Below are 24,693 nucleotides of genomic sequence, written 5' to 3'. Positions count from 1 at the left end.
CAAAGATCAATTATAGTGCACTCCGTTTATAAGAATCACATCCGTCCCGGGTGTTTTAATTCTTAAAAGCGGACCGATATGATTACTGTGGTGCAGAATCAAACTTACTATGAGAATGACAAGAGCTTGTTTCCTGGCTGCAGTGTAACAGGTTGACCACTAGATGTCACGAGTTCCCGCATGTATGCACGCCCACGAAAAATCCACAGCTGCTTTTCCTTAAGAATTATGGATAATAATCAATTGGTTAACTGCTTGTTAAACTTAATGACACCTAGATAGAAATGGCTTAGCCGACAGCTTTGTGATGGGGCTATAGAGGAGAAAGGAAGCAGAAGAAAGAAAAAGGAAAAAGAAAAAGAAACCAAAATGTGAGTAAGAGATCTAGTGTTTGTTCCACACAAAGTATTGTTTAGTTAGTTCTCCAGCTGAGAGCTAGGTTTATTTTGTTTGTTTTATTAGCGGTTGTTTCACCATGGCAGTGTAAGAAAAATAAAACCAACACCGGTTTAAAACTGTACTTAACTGTACTCAACTGTACGGGGTACTCAACCCTGGTCCTGGCGGGCTGCTGTCCCTCCTGGTTTTTGTTCTAACTGTACCCTAAATTACTTAATTGTACCAATTAAGTGCTTATCAGAATCTTAATTGGACCAATTAATCAGTTTAGTGTACAGTTAGAACAAAAACTAGGAGGGACAGCGGCCCTCCAGGACCAGGGTTGAGTAGCCTTGCACCAGCCTGATAATTTTCACTGTCCTCGGCCACTCTGTCGCATTACAATTAGCAAAAGCATGCCATCAGCAGTTTAAATACAGTATACAGATGTCAATGGTGCTCAATCACTGAGGACAATACATCATAACAAGTCCTCGTGGGTAAGCAGCTTGTTTTATGATCACAATCATGTGTACTCAAGGCTGCAGAAACTATAGTATAGTATACTTGAGAAGTGATTTAACTGCTGTGCGGTGTTGGCCTTTGAATTAAAATGACATTACAGTACAGTATTTTACTGTCAGGACTACCACTGCATTCTGTGGCTTACTTATTTTCTGTTGCGATCTCATAGTTTTTCATTAAACGGAGATGCAGATCTCTGCAACGCCCCCTCCTCTTCTTCCTCCTCCTCCTCCTCACCGCGCCACATCACAATCCCATTCCCTGTACATGCATATCACACAATAACACTGCTGTACACAGTATGTATTCAATGAATGTGTATTCACTTTATTGAAACACATTTTCAGTAACAGAGAACACACAAAAAAAACATAATGCACAATGCAGTGGAACAGGCATCATTTGATTACAAACAATGCAGTGTTTCCTACATCATTGCACGATCCACACTGCGAACGTGCCTAATCACGAGAGATGTGATCAAATTCAAATTCAAAAACAGCTTTATTGGCTGTACACATCATTGCACTTGATCAAGTACCGTATTACATGTAGTCAGTTTGCCCCGAAATTATTCTTATAAGCGGATTGCATGATTCTTACATTGGTTGGTATAGGAATGATTTTGTCCCAATGGTTTTAATCGCTATATACGGTTGATTCTAATATCAGTGATTCTAATAAACGGAGTGCACTGTATATAGATTAGATAATGTCCCCTGGCTCAGTTTATTGATTAATTACATCATGTATGTCATTATATTTCATACAAAAAAAAAAAAGGTAATTAAATACATTTGCAGAATACATGTACATGTATATTCCTATAATATTTATTTTCCTTATGAATTTTAACTAATCTTTAATATTTGTGTTTAATTTGTTGTTTTGTTTAATTTTCAGTAATATTGCCATTGTACCTCCCACTCCACCTCCTTTTATTGAGAATGTGTCTGTAAGCAATACTGGGGTAAAGTAATCCAATTTCAATGCATTTGTTTGCTAGTTTAACAGTTCTGAATACACACATTGGTTATTTGGTGGCATTACAATTAAAAATAAAAGTAAATGAATGGAGTCTATTTTAAGGACCTTAACAACAAGATATTAAATACCACGGCCCTTCTTAAACCACCATATTTGTGTTCTCTTTTTTATAATGGAGTCTTCCTTAGCAAGGAAACACCATCAGAAATAATAAACAAGGGTGGTGGAATTTAGATGTGTCACTGTTTAGATCATTAAAATAGACCTGGTCCCAGGTGTCCTTGTTACTTTACATTTTCATATATTTCACATGGTGAATACAGTACAGAAATAATACTAGAAACATCTAGTCTGGTTATAATGAAATGTACAGTTTATTAATCATATTGAATGTTACTAGCAAATACATTGGAAATCATTTGCATTGCTTTATGATTTTAGGAGTTGAAACATACAAAAGGATTCACTAAATCAGTAGAAAACCTGTTCATTTCACTCACAACTCACATGAAAAGTAAGTCATTTTTTATTTCTATTTTATGAATGGGTGACACACTATATACATTTTAAAACCAAGTATTTTGTTAACAGTATAAGCCATGATCTAAATGTCACAAACATACCATCATTATAGACTCATTAAAGTGACCGTTTTTATTGGTTTTATGTTTTACAATTTAAAAAGATTTAAGTAATGAGAAATAGTGTTAAAAGTAAGCCACAATTGCACAATACATTTGTGTGTGTGCGTGTGTGTGTGTGTGTGTGCGTGTGAGTGTGCATGTGAGTGTGTGTGTGTGTGTGCGTGTGCGTGTGCGTGTGTGTGAAATCCTTGGTTTGTACTGCCATCATTATCAATGCAAAAACTCACTCGCTGTATTAAAAATACACTTTAAGTAATAATTTTCATTACATTCCAGAAATCTCCAAGTCCCATAACGATGTGACAGTAAACCAAACTCTCCTGACAACAGATTACGGACAGGGAACCAATAATGAGAGAAGAAGTCAGTCAGACACAGCCATAAACAAACAAGCCATGGTATGAGGGGAGTGGTAAAACTTGACATTAGGGGCTGTATTCATTATGCTTTCATGTTCCTGTACGTGCACAGTAATCGTATGCATTGACCAGGCTCATCACTGCCTTTATTTATTAATATGTAATTATTATTATTATTATTTATTTCTTAGCAGACGCCCTTATCCAGGGCGACTTACAATCGTAAGCAAATACATTTCAAGTGTTACAATACAAGTAATACAATAAGAGCAAGAAATACAATAACTTTTGTTCAAGCAAAGTACAAGTGTGACAAACCACAATTCAATAATACAGCAGATAATAGTGATAGTTACATCATAGCTTTTACAAGGAGGTAGCCATCAGATCCAAATTCTCCATGCAGCTACTGCAGTACGTTTGAAGGAGGCAGGCGCACTCTTGTCTTCTTTGTAGTTGTAATTGCATGTCTATTAGCCAGTCATATTATTCCATTTCTTCAACTGGTAAAGCCATCTGAAAAATAGTCAATGCTGGCATGCCTCCACTCCCCTTTTACTTGTTTCTTCAAATTGTAATGTACCTTGCTCCAGAATTAAAGTTTGGCTGAATTGCTTTCTTTTTATTAAATAGATAGGTGTAATTTATTTAGAGTTTAGCAAATTAAGTCAATAGGATGTGCTTGATTTTTGTCCGCCTTTCTTTTGCCTTAACAACTTTGTTTAGAAAATATTTTAAGTATGTTAAAAAGACATGGTCTTGAAATCTAAATGCTATATTAATTTTGTATATATTGTATTTTTAAATATGCTGGGAGTGTGTAACCGTTACGTTTATTGGAATACACACTGTGATGGGCTACTGTTTTCTACTGTGGAAAGAATGTGTTTAACAGCCTTGAATTGGGGTAAAATGTTAAGATATGAAAGTGGTGTTAGTCAGAATACAGTAGTAGGATTATTCTACTGATGGGGGCTTAAGGGAACCCCAAACCCTCTATCTTTCTTCTGCCTCCCCAGTTTCCTTTTGTTCACCAGCTGCCACTTGTCTCTAATGTATTGCCATTCACTGAGAGTGGAACTCCAAAGATTAGGAATAGTGGTCAGGCAAATGCAAAATTTCTAAAACCAATAAAAGTATATATTTAATTTAGAGTGACCAATTATTATTTTTATTTATTTTCCCCCAATTTGGAATGTCCAATTATGGTTTTTTCTCCTCACCACAGCGAGTCCCCACACAGTTCCCATAAATCTGTTCTCATCAATTGCCAGACATAATGAGATCCCTGTAGGTTTCCCTTCCCCCACCACGGGAGCGTCAGAGCCAATGTGACGCCCCCTTCGGAGTCCCCAGCAAAATTCGCACAGCCCGGACCCAAAATGGCACCGTCCAAGCTTTGTGACTCATCCTGCGCTTTATTATTATTATTATTATTATTTATTTCTTAGCAGACGCCCTTATCCAGGGCAACTTACAATCGTAAGCAAATACATTTCAAGTGTTACAATACAATACAAGCTTTAACTGGATGAGCCACTTGGGGACCCCTGAATAAAGCAATTTTAAAATTAAAAACTAGCAAAGAGTTTTATACCATTAAAATGATTATATTACTTTTAAAAAATGTACTCCTAACCCCCACTTCCCAAAAAGAAATCACTATTTTTCCTTCCTAATCAGTTTTTCTTCTAAGTGATCAAGTCAGAGAAGAAGATATTAAGCACATACTGCACTGTTAGTATATGATAAAAATAAAAAAAAATTCTGTTCTCAAATAATTTAAAAGATATATTTTTAATGTATATTTTTTTTATTGCAATGAATGGGGGGGTGGTAATAATTAGTGGAATTCATAGTTTGTTAAAAGGAAAAACTATATTTTTTGCAGTGTAATTAATTACATTTATGGTATTGTTTGATACCATCTATATTGTGTAAGTATGTATGCATGTATGAACATATGTATAGTGTGCAAAAGAGCCATCTATTCATTTCTCCCTTTACAGCTAACAAAGGCACCCAGTCTTCCCATCCTGTTCAAAAAAGCTACAGCTAATGAAGATGAAGACAGAGTAGATATTGGCCGTGTGGCGAAAGCCAACTCTGCAGATACAGTGTACACTGGAGCAGCGAAAATGGTTAGTGCTGACAGTATCCACTCGTGTTAAAAAGTGTAATACACAGGGTGACTATAAATCATCCAGCCAATTTGCTAAAATGCCTTGCTAATGAAATTGAAGGATGTCATCAATCAAATATAGAGAACCCATGCATAAAATGAATGTTAGCAGTATTATCAGTTTCAAAGATATCATACAACAGACTCTTTGACTTGCGGTGAAGTGCTAGAATCTGGTGGTCCATCATTTTGGGTCTCCATTTGTGAACTTTCAGTTATCTGCTGTGTATAGTTTTTCCACACCATTAAAGATGCATCTAGGCGTCTAGTTTAAAGGTGGAATGAATAGCGTTGGTACATGACCCAACAACATTAACAACTGTTGTTATGTGTGCATATGTACTGCCTGGAAATTCTTACAAGAAAATCGCTGTGCTTGGTCCTAAGTATGCCTCATAATTAATTATTTCTATTTGTTAAAATTATTTATAGTGTCCAAAAACATCCTTAAAGTTAACCTTCCAAGTTCACATATATTTAAAAAGTTACAGCCCTCTAAACAGCAGCTGATACCAACGAACAAGATAGACCATTTCCAACAGAGATCTGCCGCTGTTTAGTTAATTTGCAATGAACCCCAGTAAATCTGTTCTCATCAATTGCCAGACATAATGAGATCCATGACACTTACTTAAATAGGCTAGTGTCAGTGCCAATGAGAAACCTGTTTGTCCTTACAGGACCAATTAGTAACAAACAGAGAATAATCAATTAACAATGGAATATTCTTTTTGGTATTGTGTTGAATGGCGGTGGGAGGGAAACATATTTGGTTTGCCCAAATTGACCAGCCATTATATCATTACCATTGCCTATGGAATGCACCTTGTTTTGCTTGTCCATTTGTTCTGGAGTTTTGGATCGGGACCAAACCTGCTCAGTTCATCTAGTCTAGCCCCAATACATTTTCAGGAAGTGTGGCCGGCTCAGGAAATCAGGAAAGTAGAGCTATGTATCAAGATGGGTTTGTGTCATTTCTATAAGGCAGATCATCTTTAAAGCATATTACATTATGAGGGGGCACAAAATGACTCTTCCTGGATGATTAATTTGAATACCAGCTTCTCTGTATTACCACCATTGCTGGGAAATGACTAATGCATAAGGGACCTCTCGTATTACCTGTTTTGACTATTTTTCAATTACAATGCCAGGTTTAACTGTGTTATATGAAGACAGCCTCTATGCTATAAAGCTCTAAATCCTATTAAAAGCTGTGTACAGCTATGGCCAAAGGTTTACAAAAGGATATCCCAAAAGTCTACCGGAAGCCATAATAGTAGTACAGCATTTCATGTTAGATTTTGAAAACTCACATTTTTCAAGGTTTGTCAGTTTTTCATTAAGTATGGAAAACTACAAAGCGATATGTAAATCAATATGTTAATGCGACATAATTCGGAAGGTTTCATTCGACTTTTAGAAGCAAAATGAGTTAATTCTATAGGGTGATGCAAAATTTTTGGCTATAGCTGTACATTTAGATGCAACACTTTATCTTTCTCATTTGATGGCCTAATGGCCACTTTGGCAACTTGAGCATCTGTGAGTTCCCCTACAGCCAGTGTTCCTGGGACAATAGTGCTTGCTTGTTTGATGTATTCATGATTGTATCTGATTTTTTGCTGTATTCCATACAGGACAGTACTTGCAGTATCAGCAGTACATGTACTGAAGATGGCAATTTTGAGAATGCCAGAGTCACTGGAGAAATTGAATTTTGCATTGTGTACAACTACAAGACCTCCTGCTTAGAAATCTGTATCAAAGCTTGTAAAAACCTGGCCTACGGGGATGAAAAGAAGAAGAAGTGCAGCCCGTAAGTCTGTTATGTGTATATTGTTGTGTGTAAACAATCCATTGCTCTTAAACCATAAATCATTGTGATAATTGTGTATTGCAGAAAGATGAGCCTGGGCAAATATAGTACATTCTGTTTTATTATTTTTGGATGCTATCTGCTCATATATCTCATAACATGGTGTTCCACAATAACCTGAATGCACCAAGTGATGATGTGTGTGTTTTTAATTATACAGATACATCAAAACCTACCTGCTTCCTGATAAGTCCCCTCAGAGTAAACTGAAAACAACAATTAAAAAGAACACAACACACCCCACTTTCAGTGAAACATTAAGGGTAAGAAAGCATGCAGATTTCCAACTGTGGAAACTAACTGAGGTCTGGATGTGGGTTGCCAGAGCAGGGCTTTAGTCAGGAATTAAAAACCTGTATTCACAATCATGAAGCCCATAACATGAGCTGTCCATTGGAACATTCAGATATACATTGCTGCTTAAAAGAATGACCAGTTATTTCCTTGCATTAACCTAACAGCTTTCTTTCAAGTACGTAACACAATTTTTCTGTGGCAGATAAATTGGGTACCTGGGTTAATATAAAAATTAAGTCAGCAAAACAAACATGAATGAATTTTAAACCCTTTAAATTAAAATGATATACAAAAACAAAGCATTACCTTAGTGTATACTCTGATCTGTTCAGTATTTAGATAAAGTTTCACAAAAATGATTGGTTGTTTGAATTTAAGCAGACATTGGAATATTATATAATACCATATTACAAAGTCTTGTCTAAAATCAATGCATTGCTCCCACACCTGCATTCCAGTACAACATCGATCGGTCTCAGCTGGAAACCCGATCCCTGCAGGTGTCTGTGTGGCACTCGGAGACTCTCAAACGCAAGGTCTTCCTGGGGGAGGTCATCATTCCTCTGGATTCCTGGAAGTTTGAAGAGGACTCCACACAGTCATACAACTGGTACCAACTGAACTCTAAGGTAAGCCGACTGCTTTCTTTCATAGTATTCTGTAAATCATAAATTGTGTTGCTGTCCAGTGGTACAGAAATTTGCACCTCAACTGTCGGATTCAGATAGCAATGTTTAAAGTAGTTTGTTAGAGTCAGATATTGATGTATGGTTTTGACAATGTTGGTGCTATCATGTACTAACAAATGCTAAAGCATTAGTGAGAGCTTCCAGATATTTTGTTGCTTAACATTTAACACAGATGCCCATAGTACAGTACAGTATAAAGTGGCTAAGTCTACAATGCTGGGGTCTGTAAGCAGTTGGATACTCAGCCAAGATGTGCTGTATGTGTATTATTGATAACCTTTGGCATGTACAGTAATTGAGGTAGTTCAAGCTAGAGGTGCTCAATTCAATATAGTATGTGAAGGTGTTCTTAATATTGCAAATATCTAAAGAGTTAAGAAAAAATCCTAAATAAAAAAGAAATTTCTTAATGAAATTAGGATTGAAGCATATATTTCTTAATAAAACCCTATGCTCAACCCAGCCATAATTGACTATTTCCTGTACTAAAATGTTCACTATCCTACAGTGCCGTGAAAAAGTATTTGCCCCCCGTCTGATTTTCTGCATTTTTGCACATTTTTCACATTGTACTTGGTCAGATTTTTTTATGGGTTGTAGTAGTATATAGAGGGAGTCTGAGAGAAAAAATGACACCAAAGTTTGGTGCTTCTTTCATTTGTTTGGTGTGCAAGGTAATCAAACATGCAATCTTCAGGTGTGAAAAAGTTATTGCCTCCCCTAGTTAACTCAACCCAATTAAAGGGATCATTAGGGTCAGCTGTTTGAGTACTTTACAACCAGGCCTGCCCAATATAAATCTGACTAACTTTGGCCATTACCATCAGAGTGAAGTTGTCAGCACACAGGTTCTAGAGGCACATCATGCCACGAACAAAATAAATTCCTAAAGACCTCCGGAAAAAAGTTTTTGATGCTTATCAGTCTGGAAAGGGTTACAAAGCCATTTCTAAGGCTCTGGGGCTCCACTGAACCACAGTCAGAGCCATATTGTCCAAATGGAGAAAGTTTGGGACAGTAGTGAATCTTCCCAGGAGTGGCCGTCCTGCCAAAATCTCTCCAAGAGCAAGGCGTAAAATCGCCCAGGAAGTCACAAACAACCCTAGAACAACATCGAGGGATCTGCAGGCCTCTCTCGCCTCGGCTAAGGTCAGTGTTCATGACTCCACCATCAGAAAGACACTGGTCAAAAATGGGATTCATGGCAGAGTAGCAAAGCTGAAAACATTGCTCACTAAGAAGAACATGAATGCTCATCTCAAGTTTGCCAAAAAGCACCTTGATGATCCTCAAGAGTTCTGGAACAATGTTCTATGGACAGATGAGTCAAAAGTGGAGTTTTTTGGCTGACGTGGGCCCTGTTATGTCTGCCGAAAACCAAACACTGCATTCCACAGTAAGAACCTCATACCAACGGTCAAACATGGTGGTGGTAGTGTCATGGTTTGGGGATGCTTTGCTGCATCAGGACCTGGGCGCCTTGCCATCATTGAAGGAACCATGAATTCTGCTCTGTATCAGAGAATTCTACAGGAGAATGTCAGGCCATCCGCCCGTGAGCTGAAGCTGAAGCGCAGCTGGGTCATGCAGCAAGACAATCCGAAACACACAAGCAAATCTACATCAGAATGGTTGAAGAACAAGAAATTAAAAGTTTTGGAATGGCCTAGTCAAAGTGCAGACCTAAACCCCATTGAGATGTTGTGGCAGGACCTGAAACGAGCAGTTCATGCTCGAAAACCCACAAATGTCACTGAGTTGAAGCAGTTCTGCATGGAGGAGTGGGCCAAAATTCCTCCTCGGCGCTGTGAGAGACTAATCAATAACTACAGGAAGTGTTTGGTTGCAGTTATTGCTGCTAAAGGTGGTGTAACCAGTTATTGAGTCTTAAGGGGGCGATTTAGTTTTTCACACGGGGGCATTGGGTGTTGCATAACTTTCTTTAATAAATAAATGAAATATGTGTCACATTTTTGTGTTAGGTTTTGGTTGAAGATCTGATAACATTCAGTGTCAAAAAATATGCAAAAATGCAGAAAATCAGACAGGGGGCAAATACTTTTTCACGGCACTGTACCTATAACAGCTGTTTTTGTGTTGTATTCAGCCTGACCAGTATGAAGATTGTGTACCAGTACAGTACAATGGGGAGCTCTGTATCAAGGTGAAATTTGTCTTACCATCGCTAAGCTCCAAAATCCAGACTCAACAGCTCTCAATGGAAGGTAGGAAATGAAAAAAAGAAAAAAAAAAAAGTGTATCATTGCCCCAAAACCCAATAGTATCAAGGGGATATAAAGAAATATTTTATTGAACACTTTACGTATTTGGATGTTTAAGGGCAATACTTAGTAGGACCAAACTAAATTAACTGATGCATGTTGAACTTGCAGTGGTACATTCTCCTAATGGATTGGTTGGGCTGAGTTTGATATAAGAAGACACACCAAGCACAGATTTGTTTTACACAGCGCTACCAATTTGAAAATTAACATGTGTCTCTGGTTAAGTGTCTTCAGGTACTGTGGAGTTATTGAACCATGTGTTTTATGTCTGTAAAATCAATAGGAAGCAGGCTACTTGATCACATAAGATACATCATATTTTCAGGCTACTGTGTATGGTTAAAAAAACAACTCTTCACATTTAATTTGATTCTCTGGAACTGAACTAGCAATAGTGTTAAAACCACTCTGTTTTATAAACCAATACTGTCCTAATCATTTCTCTAATCAGCATCTTAATGGAAACATGTTTTTTTGCAGATTTGCAGAACAAGATGACTATCCTCGGTCAACTCAAAGTTGTGATCATTGGAGCCAAAAACCTGCCATCTTTAAGGCCTGATGGTACTTTAAACTCATTTGTCAAAGTGTAAGTAAACAAAAATTGTGTGTAGTGTATGCACACTGTGGACCTACAGTGTGTTCTCACAGCTTTTAATTCCAAATTGCTTTTAGCACATTCATTTCTAAAAGGAAAAAAAAAACATTAATTGCAACTTGTGGTGATGGTTCCCTAGCATTTAAACAGATTGGCATGGGCTAAGGGAAAGCCTGTACCAGCGACCCACTCCTCTGTAAAATAAAAAGCATTTCATTGTATGGTTGTGATTATTATTGTCTCATTATTGTGTGTGTGTTACATTACTCCACATTCTGAATGTGTTGGGAGCAGCCAGTATGCACAGTCTGAGTTTCCCTTTGCGAATGTTTAAGCAGTGTCTTCTTTTAAAAGCCTGAGACTGTAACCTGTTACTTTTGTGTCAGTAAACAGAAGTGTGTGAATGCACTTGACTAGATTCCTCGTTAATGTTATTGTCTGCTTGTCTTCATGTGCCATTACCCATGTCATTGCAGCCTTTAACCTCTTATTTCTTGAATTCAGTTTGATCTTTGCTTTGTCAACACTGTGATATGTCTTGCTGAACAAGCAGTAGTTTTTATATGTGTCATTAAACAAGAATTGTCCTAGGCAAAGCCTAGCTTACAGCACTTTAAAACCCAGCAGAGTACAGTTTTTGATGACATGGTTTTTTTTTTTACGATAAAAACAATGGATATCATGGACCTGATCTTAAGGTTTCTTTTTGTGCAAGGTTCCTCTGAATCAAATATTCTTATGGAATATTGAGTTTAAATAGAGGGTTCTATATTTGCAGGACCTGTGTGGTTTTGTTTAGTGTCATGAAACAGCACTTAAGAAATGCTGAGGGAATAATTTCACTGTTTAGAAATCACATTTTTAATATTGAGTTAGATATGTGTAACAGGGTGGACTGTGCACCAAACAGTGACAATGCATGCCCAAAGCGAGCATCCTAACCACTGCACAAAAGACAGTTATACAGCCTTTAAACTCAACTGATCCTAAATTTCTGATTTACAGAATACGGCAGTACATCACACAACACTGCCCGTTATACTTTCTTCCTCTCTTAGAAGCTTAGGCTGAAATTTGGGGGAGGGATTATTCAATGATTGCTCTCTCATCAGAGCAGTTCCTCATGTTATATAAATCTCAGGTAAACTCACCTGGGCATTGTCATCACAATTCCTGTTGTAATCCTACAGCTGCACTGCCGATTAAAAAAAAAAAGTTTTCATTTGTGCAGCAGGCTCTTGCTTACATTGTTACATTTTTCTGTGCTTTGCGTGTGAGAAACTTTGTAGGAGCGGTTCACCTGGTTTGTCTTCGTGGGTTTTGTTTGGGGGACTCACCATGCCTCTCTCAGTTTTACAGTGCCCGCTTATGTTCCGCCATGCTCTGTGTTTTGTTGTGCTTTTACTTGTTTGTACAGTCCCGAGCCTGTCGCCTCAGCCCTGCTGACCCATCTAGGCTCCAGAATTGGTAGTAACATATTCATTGTTACTAAGGTGTGTCATTACCACCACGTCCCCTACGCTCACCACTGAGTTTTTTCTGTCTGCATTAATTATGGCAGCATGGATTTACGACATCTTCTCGTTCTGGCTTGCAATACTTCCCTATGCAATTTTGGCAATACATTATCTTACAAAATTTGACATTCCATTTCTTCTTCTGCCTGTCCAATGCTTTGCCCTCCACCTCTGAGTGAGCTCCAATAATGTCGCCCATAGTGATACGCACATTGAATCATGGGATTGATTGTCCTATCCTTTTTACCGTCACAGTCTTAAGTCGATATATATATATTTTTTATTATAATTTTTTGTTAGTTTGTTTCTATTTTGGGGGAATTTGTTTTCCTGCTACACCGTGTTGCTTTGTGCTTGCCGTTTATAACAGAAGTAAATCTCTCGGCAGCGCTCATTACCTGAGTTTGGTCAGTAATACCCTCGGCAGAGGTCAATACCTGAGTTTGGTCTGTAATGCCGTCGGCAGGGTCATTAACTGAATTTGGTTTATAATGGCAGTAGTACCCTTGGCAGCGGTCAATACCTGAGTTTCACCACCAGATCAGTTCCTCTTTCATAGGGCAGTGGCTTCTTCTCCCCTTAACAGGTGGGACCAGTGGCCAAATAGTCCATAATCACCACTCTCACCATACCATACAAGCAGTCATGATCCCAAGACTGAATTAATCTTGGTGGTTGGCTGAGAATCTGAGTCACGGCACCAGTTTAATTTGTTGGAGCCTGTGTGCGCACCAGCAGCCATGACCCAAGCAAGGCAGACTGTGCCTTAGCAACCTGAGCTACAATTCGAGTAAGAATAATAGGTGTATCATACGACATTTTTTATTGTGGTGCACCATGCCAGAAGGAATGAAGATGCTAATTCCAGGACTGCAACCATATGTAAACAAGCTTCAGGGGTAGATTGGAGTAGCTTAAAGCAGTTCATAATGCCGAAAAAGTACTGAAAGTTATTTCAAGTGATCCAGGAAGATAGGAAACAGCACAGAAAGGTCCAATACTTCTTACAGGTATTGTCATAGCTTATATGGATGTTATACGGGTTCTTTAAAGTAACATTTTATGACCAGGGTATGAACATCTTAATACTACCAAAACAAAAGACACATTGTCACTAATGAGATGTTGTTGAGTTGCTAATTAATCAACTTAATTGTTTAATTAATCAACTTAATCACTTTCCTGTTACTGTACATTACAGTGGAATCATGTTACACATTTTTTCAGAATGTACTTGTATTGGATTTGGAATGACTGCACTTAACTGCAGCTTCAAAACATTATTATATTATTATGCAGAATACACTATACTAAGAACACCTAAAATGTGTATGCGTTACATTATCAATACACACCTCCAGAGCTGAGTTTTGTATTCAGAGTTGCATGACAGAATTTAGGATTGCAAACAGTTCAAATGAATGGCTGATTGTGGATTTTCAACTGTTTTTTTAGTTAATTTTTTAGTCAAGATTAGTGAACGAGAGGTCATTGGGCCCATTAATGCTTGTCAGGTTCCTGATAGATGATTCATCCCGGATCTATGCCTACTCGGTTCTTTAGACATCACAAAGACATAGGAGCTCCATCAGGACTCGGTAACCCATTCCATACATATACTCACCACTCTCTGTGTAAAAAAGTGTCTTCTAGCCTCTGGAATGTACAGTATAAAAATAAGAAAAGCCCAATAAATACTGTATGAAAACATGGCCCAATATGAAAACATATTCAAAATGTATAATGCCTATGTCCTTTGTTTTCAGGTGCCTAATACTTCCAGACAATAGGCAGTTGAAACAGAAGACTCCAGTGCTTAAGAAGAAAGCTTGCCCACAGTGGAACCACCAGCTTGTGTTCAGCGATGTGCTTCTGTGTGAACTGCTGGACTCCTGTCTTGATATCACTGTCTGGGACCATGCTGCCTTTGGCGTCACCGACCGTTTCCTGGGGGGAGTCCGACTAGAGAGGGGTAAGACTATCCTGGTGGCAATAGAGAGTGACTGACTTGTGACCCTGTTTTTTTTAGGTTTATTCTTGTACTGGTACTTAGAGGTCTGTCACTGTTATATTAGCATATAGCTATCTGTGTAAGTATTCCATTATGCCATCATCTAATTCAGTATTTTTAAGGGGTTTCCACCTAATTTTCTGTTACATCTCTAAATTGTTAATACTGTCCTTTGGGCTGACTGATAAAGTTACATTTTCATATCTTAAAGTTTAAAGAACAAACTGGTATAATACCCTGGTAATAACATCTCTAAAATGTCATAATTTACACAAACACAAAAACCAAGAAATACTAAACAGTGTTACACAAATATCAATATGAGCTATATCTATCTATCTATATCTATATCTATATCTATATATATATATATATATATATATATAAAAATTTTTTGTCTATACATTAAACAGGGATACTGTCAACAGACTCCCGTGACATGGTGGAAGTCGCTTCTGGACAATCTTGGCAAAACATTCTGAGGAGACCAAACACTTGGAATGACACCACACTTACACTTCATCCAAATATGGAGTACATGATGAAAACCTAACAGGACCAGTTCCAAATGCATCTTTATGGATCCTTTCACCTATTTGTGCAATAGTAAGATACAGCTTGTAGAACATTAATATTGTTGGTCCTAAAATTGTAGGAGCCAGCGAAGAATATACTGTAGACCAAGACATGCTAGAGTCCTGTGTGGGTCCGATTTTTACGACCCACTTCCGACCCGGACCCGCTACTACAGGACCCAACCCGAACCCGCTGCAACACTGTCTTCTTACCCATGACCCGACCCGTTTTAATAAGACCTGCAACCCGACCTGAACCTGCAAGTGTTTGTCCTTTACCTACTGCCTGCGTCGACTGACTCTCTCACGCTCACATCCACACACAGATATCTCTACCATTCTCCATGGATTGAGTTTACACAATGGTCTGAATATATTTTAACATGAACTGTCTCTACTTAATTTACTATAAAATACCTGTCTATTCCTTTCGTGCCACCAGCTGAAAGGGAGCTACACCTGTGCTTCCACAGAGTTGTGTGGCTGTCGTTTACAAAAACATAATGACAGGTTTTACAAGCAACAAATCCAGTCACGTTTATTATTTTCATTCGTTATGATTCCAAACGAATTCCACACTTGTGATTTACCCTCAAACTATTATCCACTACATGATGTAAATCCTGCGCTATCTTTTGTTTCACCTCGTCCACAGGCATTTTTAATATCACCAAGCAGACGTGATAAAAAGATCTTGCGACGTGTCAAAAAAGCGAGAACAACAGTGCTTAGTCATCTGATCGCCTCCTGCTTTAGCTGGAAATACCGGTACATTCTAATTATTTGGGAAAGGGTTACAGACGAGTACGCTGAAAGGACAGAAAACGTTTTAGGTGATTCAAATTCAGACCCCCCAATTTTTTTTTTGGACCCGCACCCGAACCGCAAACCGTGAAAAAGTTCACATTCCAACCTGAACCCGACCCGCGAGTACCCGACCCGATGCAGGACTCTCTAAGACATGCTGTAATATTGTGTCTGAGCCCCCCTTTATTTTATGTTACTAACCTGAATGCTTATCACGCACCTGAAACCTATGCACGTATATTGCAAAACACATTAATACACAGACTACAATATAATGTATAGAACCACCACAGCTCTGAAAAGATAATATGCTGCTGAATAGCACACACGCATACATTTGACGTGCATTTACAGTGGAAGGTCAGTTGGAAAGTTGAAATGTCTGCATTTAACGGTTAGAATGTAAGAATGTACAGTAGGACTTTATTTACTCTTCAGTGTATTTTTCAATAGAAATTACAGTAATCTGAACAAGAATACAATTGTATTGTACAGTAGAGGTATAATTGGATACTCCACATGCCAAAGTGATGAGGGGCGATTAATTTTGACATGTACTGCTATGGCCAAAAGTTTTGCATCACCTAGAATTTAAGGATTGAGACAAAATAAAAATAAAATATTTATGAACATAGTTTAGGTGTTTTATTTATCATGTAAATCAAATAAACTACAAAATGATATTGCGAGTGTCTACCGGAAGCCATAGCAGTGCAGTATTTCATGTTAGATTTTGAAATGTCACATTTTTTCATTTGTCAGTTTTCATTAAGTATATGGAAAACTACCAAGCGGTATGTAATTCAATATGTTAACGTAACATTATTCAGCAGGTTTCATTTGACTTTATGAAGCAAAATTAGGTAATGAAAAACCCGTGGCCATAGCTGTAGGTATCCAAAACTTAATTGTATTGATTTTTAGTCTTTGTATACTATGTAAAAGTGAGGGGAGGTAGGTATTAGCCCTTGTAAATGAGACTGCATAATATTTAATAAGTTTAATATATTTTTAGTTACACCACATAGCAAAACAGAAATATATTGTATCAGTTGCATCTGGTCATAACTGTTAAATCTGTTACCTTTTTTTTTTTTTTTTTTTAAACATATTAAATTCTGTACCATCATCATAATAAATTGCTTTCACAAGATTCAACTAAAATGTCCTATTTTGGGATACGTTTTTCTATGAACCTATTACAAATATATTTTTTCCCCTGGGAATACATTAATTGTCCCATTAGGTGCACATGCATGGCTAAATAAAATGTTAGTCAAAGTCTAATTGATGACAAATCAGGCAGTGGTAGAAGATTCCTCAAATAAATTACACATTACAGCAGTGGGTGCCCCCCCCCAAAAAAAAAAAAAAAAAAAGTTCAACATGACCTAAATCTATCATTGCCATATGGCCAGGCAGACCATCCAAACTCAAGAAGTGGTTCTGGTGTTGCTTCTATCGATACCGGTGCCAACCAGCTGTCACACTGAAAGTAAGGTGTTCCATGTGGAAACTCTTCTCTAACAAATGGCCATACGCCGTTTAGGTCTTATCTTCAGAAAAGCGTGCTCAAAATTAGCTAAATCAGAGGCCAGTATATAGATTGAAAAATAATATTTCTGTTTATTACATTAAATTACAAACTAAATCAAGTTTTTTTCTCTTTTGCATTACTGTCAATATACAAGTCAAAGCACCTTATCACAAACTGTATCTAAAAAATAAAAAATAAATAAAAAAACACCATTATGAGCAATTGCAATAGGAACGACTAAGAATAATTGCAAACACCAAAAGAAAGAGAAAGAAAGAAAGAAAGAAAAAGCAGCAACAACTTACTCTATCAACATTGAAACCAGGGTTAGGAAAGTTAGCTCCACTCAAAACAGCAGATCACTAAACTAATCTGAAAGAGACTAATCTGTAGAGAATATATTTTGTATATTTCAGCAAAAGGAAAGCTGCAAAAAAAAAACAAAACAAACATATGTAATGCATATGAACTTAAATACTAACCTAAGACTTGATCAATGTAGTAGGGTTAATTTCACTTTCACATCTCAAAGACATTGTGCAGAAATATGTCCATATGTGCAGTTGTATTTATACAAAGCCATTGGTGATTATTATATGAAAAAGACAAAAACATAAGTTTTTTGCAGATCTTTATTGCCAAAAATGTTTTAATGAACACCTTAGTAAAAAGTGTACTCAGTTTCAATACAAACCAGCAAGTATGTAGTGGAGGAGCATTGCTGCCTGTTTACACTAAACAAAAACATTCTGTAACTACACATGTTGAATAAAAATAAAGAAAAGACAGACATGGTTATCTGAAATGTGTTAAAAGCAGTATAGAAAAAAAAAAACCCAGATACCTGAACACTATTAATTTCAACCCATTATTAACTGTAACCTTATTAAAACATGGTGATAGTCAGTGATAGTCTCCTTTGCATTACTCATCATTGTGTAGTGATTAGAAAAGGTGCAAAAAGACATGTGAAAAAAGTTGAGATTTTATATATATATATATATATATATATATATATATATATATATATATATATATATATATATCTCACTTCAATTGTGGAGTCTTACAAAATGCAGATGCCATTAGCTTTAAAACATTGTTTTGTTATAAATAACACATCTAGAAATGTTATTTGCTATAGATTAATTTATACAAAGAATTTCATGAAAGTTGAATTTTAAAAGTAAAAAAATGACATTTACAAATAGATCTTTCAACTAAGTCATCTTTAGAAACTAGACTCAACACAAACCTACATTATTTTGGTTGATATATAGTCGCAGGAACTTTATTACACAACTTTAACTGTTTCAATATACTATGTAGCAAAAATATACAAAACAAAATCAATTACCTTTTTTATTGGAATGACCAGTGTATAAATAATAAACCATTCAATATTATTGGTTATCCAGGAATATTAAACATGTGTATGGAAATGTGCTTTCAAATATAGAAAAAAAAAAAAAGTGCTGTTCTGCTAGTAATTTGAAATTGTTTTTATACTGTTTTCTCATCTTCATTTCTGAGTGGCCTCTGCAAAACATCTTTCATCTCTAAATTAATAATTCAGTTCTTGAAGTCAAAGGTCACAGCCTTCAGCTGTGGGCAAATTGTATATAATATACCATCGTATATGGTTTAAAACACTATGCAGCCCTGTACAAACAATGGGTTTAGTTTTGGCTTCAAAGCTCCCTTAGCTTATATGGCACGCTATTTGGCTACACGTATTCTATTGTAAACCAAGCACAAATCAAACTACAACGATCTTCCTTGTGTGTCTGTATTCCGTTATCCCTTGCAAAGGAATTCAGAAGTATATTTAAAACATTTTAGATTAATGGCAATTATGTGGTGAAAGGTAATTGGGCTACCAAAAAACTAAAATAATTGTGAAAGAAATAAATCTGATAAGTTTTGGCACTGGAATGTTATAAAATTAAAACACATTGTGCCTTTTAAATCAATCAACCAGTCAATCAATCAATCAATCTTCACACCTGTTATCACCAAACTGTATTGCGCTCTATATGAATCAGCAGTCCTCTGATATACTGTTGCTTGGTGAAAACCAGTGTTTTAATTTTTATTTATTTATTTTTTTACAATAATACTACAAGCTCCTACATTGACCACTCAGAAAGTCAAAAAAGGTGAGAGATCTGCATTTGGGACAGTGTACTGCAGTATGTACCTACAAGCCCACAGTGCAGCAAGGGATTTACAGAGCCTCAAACTCATCGATCCTCTGCTTGGTGTTGCCTTGTCGGATCTGCCTCAGTGTTTTGTACTTGTCACGGCCAACCCTCACGTTCTCAGTGTGGATCAGGTCATTGTGGGTCTTCTTACTATCATCTCTGGCCTGGGCCAGCTCTGAACTCAAAGCCTGGGGAAGACAGTGGGACAGAAATCCATTAAGAACTGAAACACTGCAGTTGGGGAGTGATTAGTGCTGGAACAAATAAACATTCAAACAAACACTATTTGAAATTTATTGAGGCAAACAAAAAAAATAATGTATTTAAAATTAGAATTTATTTAAAAAAATCCTGTACCAAAAATATATCAAGGAAAGAAAACAAAAAATGCAAAAAGAAACATTACACGGAAGTGTTTCTCTTTTGACCCTAGGACAGATTGGACCGATAACAAGAAAGGATTGAATGTTCTCTTTGTAAACGGCTGATGCTCTACAGTACAACAATTTAAAACTGCTTTGCATTTTCAATTTACATTTAATCTGTTCAGTAGACGGGTTGGGAGGCGACTGGAAGGCGGTACACTTCATCTGATCAGGGAATGGGATTATTGTTCTTACCATGAGCTGCTTCTGGACGCGCTCGTTCTTCTCGGCCTCAGTGATCCGGTTCTCCTCCTTGCGGTGGTCATCAATGCCCTCATACTGCAGCTCGGCGCTGTAGGTGCTATTGGTCTCCTCAACATCCTCCTGCTCATTGTCTTCCACAAACTCGTACACTGGGGGAGGGGGTGGTGGTGGAGGGGCTGTCATCACCATGTGCAGTTCCTCTTTGGTCTTTACCAAGTCCTTCTGGGCTTCCGTGGCCTGAGGAAAAGGATGGGGATAAAAGGTTCACATATTAGTAATAATAAAGGAAACCAGGTGTTTGGTTAATACCACCAATGCCAGCTCTAGACTGGCTTACTTCCCAAACTCACTGAAGCATTTTTTTTTCTTTTAAATAAATAAATCAAAGTTGTATGTTTCAAATTATCTTTCTGAAGTGAAGTTACTGTATATGAAATATAATGGCCCATAAAAAAAGGTTTAAGAAAAAAAGAATCCACTCAAAACTGTAAATTATATTTCTGTTAAGTAACTTGGTGTTGCACTGGGGCCTCAGAAACAGAAAACTCACTCTGTGCTGCCACTGGTCAGCTTCCTCCTCCTTACGCTTCTTGGACTCCTCCAGAAGTGCGATCTTGGCTGTATATTCTGCCAGCTCTGCAGCCTGTCACAAAACAGTTCCAATTTAATAGTGATACCAAAAAAAAGCACATTATGCACCACTGTATTGCAGCTGTGTCATAAAGTTACTTTTCTAAAATAGAAATGAACATTCAATATGAACAAGGCAGTTATAAAATAAAATCAAGTAAAAACAGAATGAATTAAATAGAAACCCCCTTAAATCCTTGTGTATCTTGTTCCACAAACTACAATTTGTTAGGATAAAATGCAACACAAGTCATGTTTCAGTCTTTTAAAAGAAGAAACTAGTCCTGGAAGCAGATGTATCAATGTATAACTTGCCAGCTGCTCCTGGCTCTTCATTTGGTCCTCAGCCTGCCTGGCCAGTTCTTCCTTGGCTAAAAGCGCAGCCTGGCGATCAGCCTCCAGACGCGCTGCCTCTTGTTCTGCCTTTCTTCTCTCATCCTCCAGCTGAATGGCTCTCCTCATCTGCTCTTGCAAATCTACAAGACCAAGAGTTAATCAGGAGGGGTCTGTGAAGTTAGGGCACAGCACCACCCCTCAAACTCTAGACCCATTACTATGACGAATCTCTTAAGAGAAATGTAGCACACAACCCTTTGAATATTATGACATGTGAACTATGATATTTTGTCCACAGCATAATGTCATACTGCTAAGATTTGTTTTCTCCCTGGCCATCCCTTACCAGTCGTTCCACCCCACTCCCCAACACCACCAACCCTTGTACTGCCCCACACTCTGCTTCCTATTTTCTTTTAATCCAGTTCCCCGGAAAGTATGAATACGGAGCCTTACCTCTCTCTGCTTTAATGGTCTTCTCTTGGAAGTGTTGCAGCCTCATCTCAAGCTCTCTCTTCTCTCGCTCCATCTGCTCCTTCTCCTTCTCAATGGTCTCCCTTTTCTTCTTCTCACTCTCCAGCTGTGCTCTGTAGATAAGAGCAGACCAGTGTTAACAAAGGCAGGGGAGGACAATAAAAGTGACATGCAGACAAACATGCACTCAGCAGATACTGTACTCCTTGAGGGACTGATGATTTTGGGGGTGGGGAGTGGATGGGTATCTGCACTACACAAGACTTCTGTGGCAATACACTGACAGACAGGTGGGAATTGGGAATTGACAACATATCAAGAAAAACTGATGGAAAAATATATATATTTTCAAATATTGTTATATTCGTGTATTCTGATTATTACAGTTTTAAGGAAGTTTCAAGTATAAACACAGATCTTTTAGATAAGCAGTTAATCGTTCTAGTTCTAAAGATCAGAAGTGCATTTAATTTTTTTTTTTTTTTAATGTTTTCTCTTGTGGCAGCCACAGTTACCACAAATACTTTTTAAACCAAGAAAGAAAGCATGGCAGGCGTTTTAAGAAATTCATACAGTACAGCAAAATTATGCTATGAAAATAGGACAATAATGCAATGTTATGCTTTCTCTACATAGTTCTTTTTTTCACTGAAAATACCCTAAAAAGCAGCTTTGCCCTATTTACATAAAGGGGACTAAACAAGATCAGGGATAAGGCAGGTCAGCTAGCAAGGATATTGCAACTTATACAGAATAGTACACATGAATTACTCTATAACCCCAGCCATGTAGGAGACCCACCTCTCCATCTGTTTGTAGTGCTTCTCATCACGGGCTTGTGCCTTCATCTGCTGCACCTCGATGGTGTCAGGCTTCCTGCGCCGCATATACAGCTCATGGTTCCCCATGCACAGCTGCAGGACGCGCTTGTTAATCCTCAGGCGTGGCGAATAGAACACAAAGTCCTGAAAACACACAACAAAGAGGTTTCCTATTGTCTGCCTCAAACTTTCATCAATAGTCAACCCTTTCAAAACCAGGCCTGTGGGATAGAAACAAACGATGCACCTTCTGCAAGCGCACTTTAAATATTGCCAGTGCTGACATTATGAATCATATAGGTCACAGGCTGAAATACAATAAGCCACTTTCCAAAAGGTACTGTATTGGAAAGACGAGAAGGTCTAAATACATACTTTCATCTGCAAACAGATGCTGATTGTAAAATCGGAAATTACTGAATCCAATAACCCAAAATGAATGACCCAAGGTAAAGTACTTTAATATATGTGCTTTTCATTTCCATCTACAACACTGTGGTTGTATGTCAGTAACAAACATCACCCAACATCTATATCCATTAAATAAGCATGTAAAAATGCAAAGTAACACAGAGAAGCAGGTTGCATCACTTATCTCTATAACTTGTGCTAAGAATATCCACACCAAAGGAGAAAATAAATCAAATACAATTGTAAAGACTACAGCACAAATCTCAACTTTGCCATCCTCTTTAGTTCTACATGCAACCTGTTTGGGGGTTTTGTTTATCTGATTGCCTTAAGCTACACTTGCTTTTTTCTCTGTTCTGTACTAGCACACTCCGTTTTGCTAGGTGACCTGATACTGCACTTCTGTAACTGTTAAGTCAATTTTTACTCACAGGAGAGAAGAAACAGATTTTGAATGGAATTACCTACTGCAGTTTACTATATTGAGTATTTAAGTCAAATCATTTTAAAATGTTTCAAAAATAATGTACACCAATTGCCAACCAGCCAAATGCTATAGCAACCAATCTTCGGTGAACCCTCGGCTCTACATTTGTTTAAAATTTGAATTTAACAACTATTTTTTGCTCAAGCTATCACCAACCCTCTTGGCATCAAAATACATATCCATAGTATGAGTAACAACCACATAAGGAATGATAACAAGGCACTCATTGTACTGCGGTTTGAGCCAGGTTATACTGGAACCTGAATTAGACAAACCACAGTTTAGGTAGTTTAGTGTAAAACTGAGGTGAGCCTTATTTAGCGGTCAGCAAAACACATCCAGTTCTCCCTTTATGCTTCACAAGTTTGTTTAATACTGAAGGTGCAGTTTTGTCAGTTATATTGATTAAAGGAACATAAAAAGGACATTGTGTACAGAAATAAAATCTTTATAGCACATATGCAAATGTAGTATTTTTAGTTTTGATAATACAGGATGTTTTTCTTTGGTTGCAACCCTAATGAGTGAGCAAGCAAGAGGGAATATTGGACCTTGTTGCAATGTACGGTATGTTCATAGGCACAACACAAGATTTCCATGGCAACATCAAAACACTGCACAGAGATTTCCTAGCTCTAGCAGTAATCTGACTAACTGAAAGCATAATTTTACATAAAAAGAAGAAAAAACTTCTTTTAAATAGTTAAAATTAAATAGTGTACAAACAAATAAATAAAAGCAGGGAAATGGTACAATACTGTAAGATGGGTAATTTGTGTTAGTTACCTTTTAACTTCTACAAGGAATGTGTGGGTTGTTTCCACTAGATTTTGACGTACACCATTCAATAGTCATGGGTCACCAAAACACTAATGTTGGTAACCAAATAAGGTCATGTTTTAAAATTTGACTGCAATAATAAAACCTGTTTTTCGGGCATAAAGACATTTTAGATACAAACCACTAAACTAGTATATGCATATTACTGTAGCGTATTAAAAATAATGACCTGTATCCTGGGCACTAGACTTGCTTTATAAGGATGTTGTACTTACTGGAGCCTTCTTGTCAATAGGTTTTATAATGAACTTCTTGTCATTGAAGGAGATGTTCCTAATTTCACTCCAGGGGAAACCAATCTTTGGAGTTAGTCTGAAATGATAAGTTACATGTTACACCTTCCATATTTTTTAAGCCCAAGCATGACATCTGAAATAGACTAAAACTGTATAGATCAGTTGATTAAAACACTGAAGTGTTTCAAGGCAACTCACACAGTGAGACACTCTTGATGAAACCACAAAATGCCAAAATTATTGATGGAATATACTGGGACAAGTTATCTATATCTTGTAAATGTAACATTTCAATGCCTGTGTACTTTGATGTTCCTGATATTGCCTGACAAGCTTGATCTGGGACGTTGCCAAA

The 24,693-nt window shown here is 37.3% G+C and overlaps 2 protein-coding genes across 5 annotated transcripts in view; one reads left to right on the top strand and one right to left on the bottom strand.

Annotated features, from left to right (window-relative positions):
* Positions 1 to 16,851, top strand: part of LOC117402602 (synaptotagmin-like protein 3) — a 34,157-nt gene extending 17,306 nt beyond the window's left edge. For both annotated transcript variants that reach the window (XM_059024187.1, XM_034003925.3), the window contains 11 exons: positions 1,807 to 1,873; positions 2,332 to 2,404; positions 2,811 to 2,932; positions 4,903 to 5,034; positions 6,716 to 6,894; positions 7,115 to 7,217; positions 7,710 to 7,880; positions 10,048 to 10,165; positions 10,706 to 10,814; positions 14,107 to 14,312; positions 14,765 to 16,851. In XM_059024187.1, the coding sequence (XP_058880170.1) occupies positions 1,807 to 1,873; positions 2,332 to 2,404; positions 2,811 to 2,932; positions 4,903 to 5,034; positions 6,716 to 6,894; positions 7,115 to 7,217; positions 7,710 to 7,880; positions 10,048 to 10,165; positions 10,706 to 10,814; positions 14,107 to 14,312; positions 14,765 to 14,904 (1,420 nt within the window). In that variant the 3' untranslated portion in view covers positions 14,905 to 16,851. The remainder of the gene's footprint in view (positions 1 to 1,806; positions 1,874 to 2,331; positions 2,405 to 2,810; positions 2,933 to 4,902; positions 5,035 to 6,715; positions 6,895 to 7,114; positions 7,218 to 7,709; positions 7,881 to 10,047; positions 10,166 to 10,705; positions 10,815 to 14,106; positions 14,313 to 14,764) is intronic.
* A 1,037-nt stretch (positions 16,852 to 17,888) lies between these two features.
* Positions 17,889 to 24,693, bottom strand: part of LOC117403085 (ezrin-like) — a 29,792-nt gene continuing 22,987 nt past the window's right edge. For all 3 annotated transcript variants that reach the window (XM_034004991.3, XM_059024188.1, XM_034004994.3), the window contains 7 exons: positions 24,318 to 24,414; positions 22,345 to 22,508; positions 21,526 to 21,656; positions 21,049 to 21,209; positions 20,654 to 20,746; positions 20,095 to 20,340; positions 17,889 to 19,662 (listed from right to left, as the gene is read on the bottom strand). In XM_034004991.3, coding sequence (XP_033860882.1) covers positions 19,498 to 19,662; positions 20,095 to 20,340; positions 20,654 to 20,746; positions 21,049 to 21,209; positions 21,526 to 21,656; positions 22,345 to 22,508; positions 24,318 to 24,414 — 1,057 coding nt within the window. In that variant the 3' untranslated portion in view covers positions 17,889 to 19,497. The remainder of the gene's footprint in view (positions 19,663 to 20,094; positions 20,341 to 20,653; positions 20,747 to 21,048; positions 21,210 to 21,525; positions 21,657 to 22,344; positions 22,509 to 24,317; positions 24,415 to 24,693) is intronic.

The sequence above is a fragment of the Acipenser ruthenus genome, chromosome 5 (genome assembly GCF_902713425.1).
Source record: "Acipenser ruthenus chromosome 5, fAciRut3.2 maternal haplotype, whole genome shotgun sequence".
NCBI lineage: Eukaryota > Metazoa > Chordata > Actinopteri > Acipenseriformes > Acipenseridae > Acipenser > Acipenser ruthenus.
The sequence above is the reverse complement of the archived record's forward strand: the minus strand, read 5'-3'. Positions and strand labels throughout refer to the sequence as shown.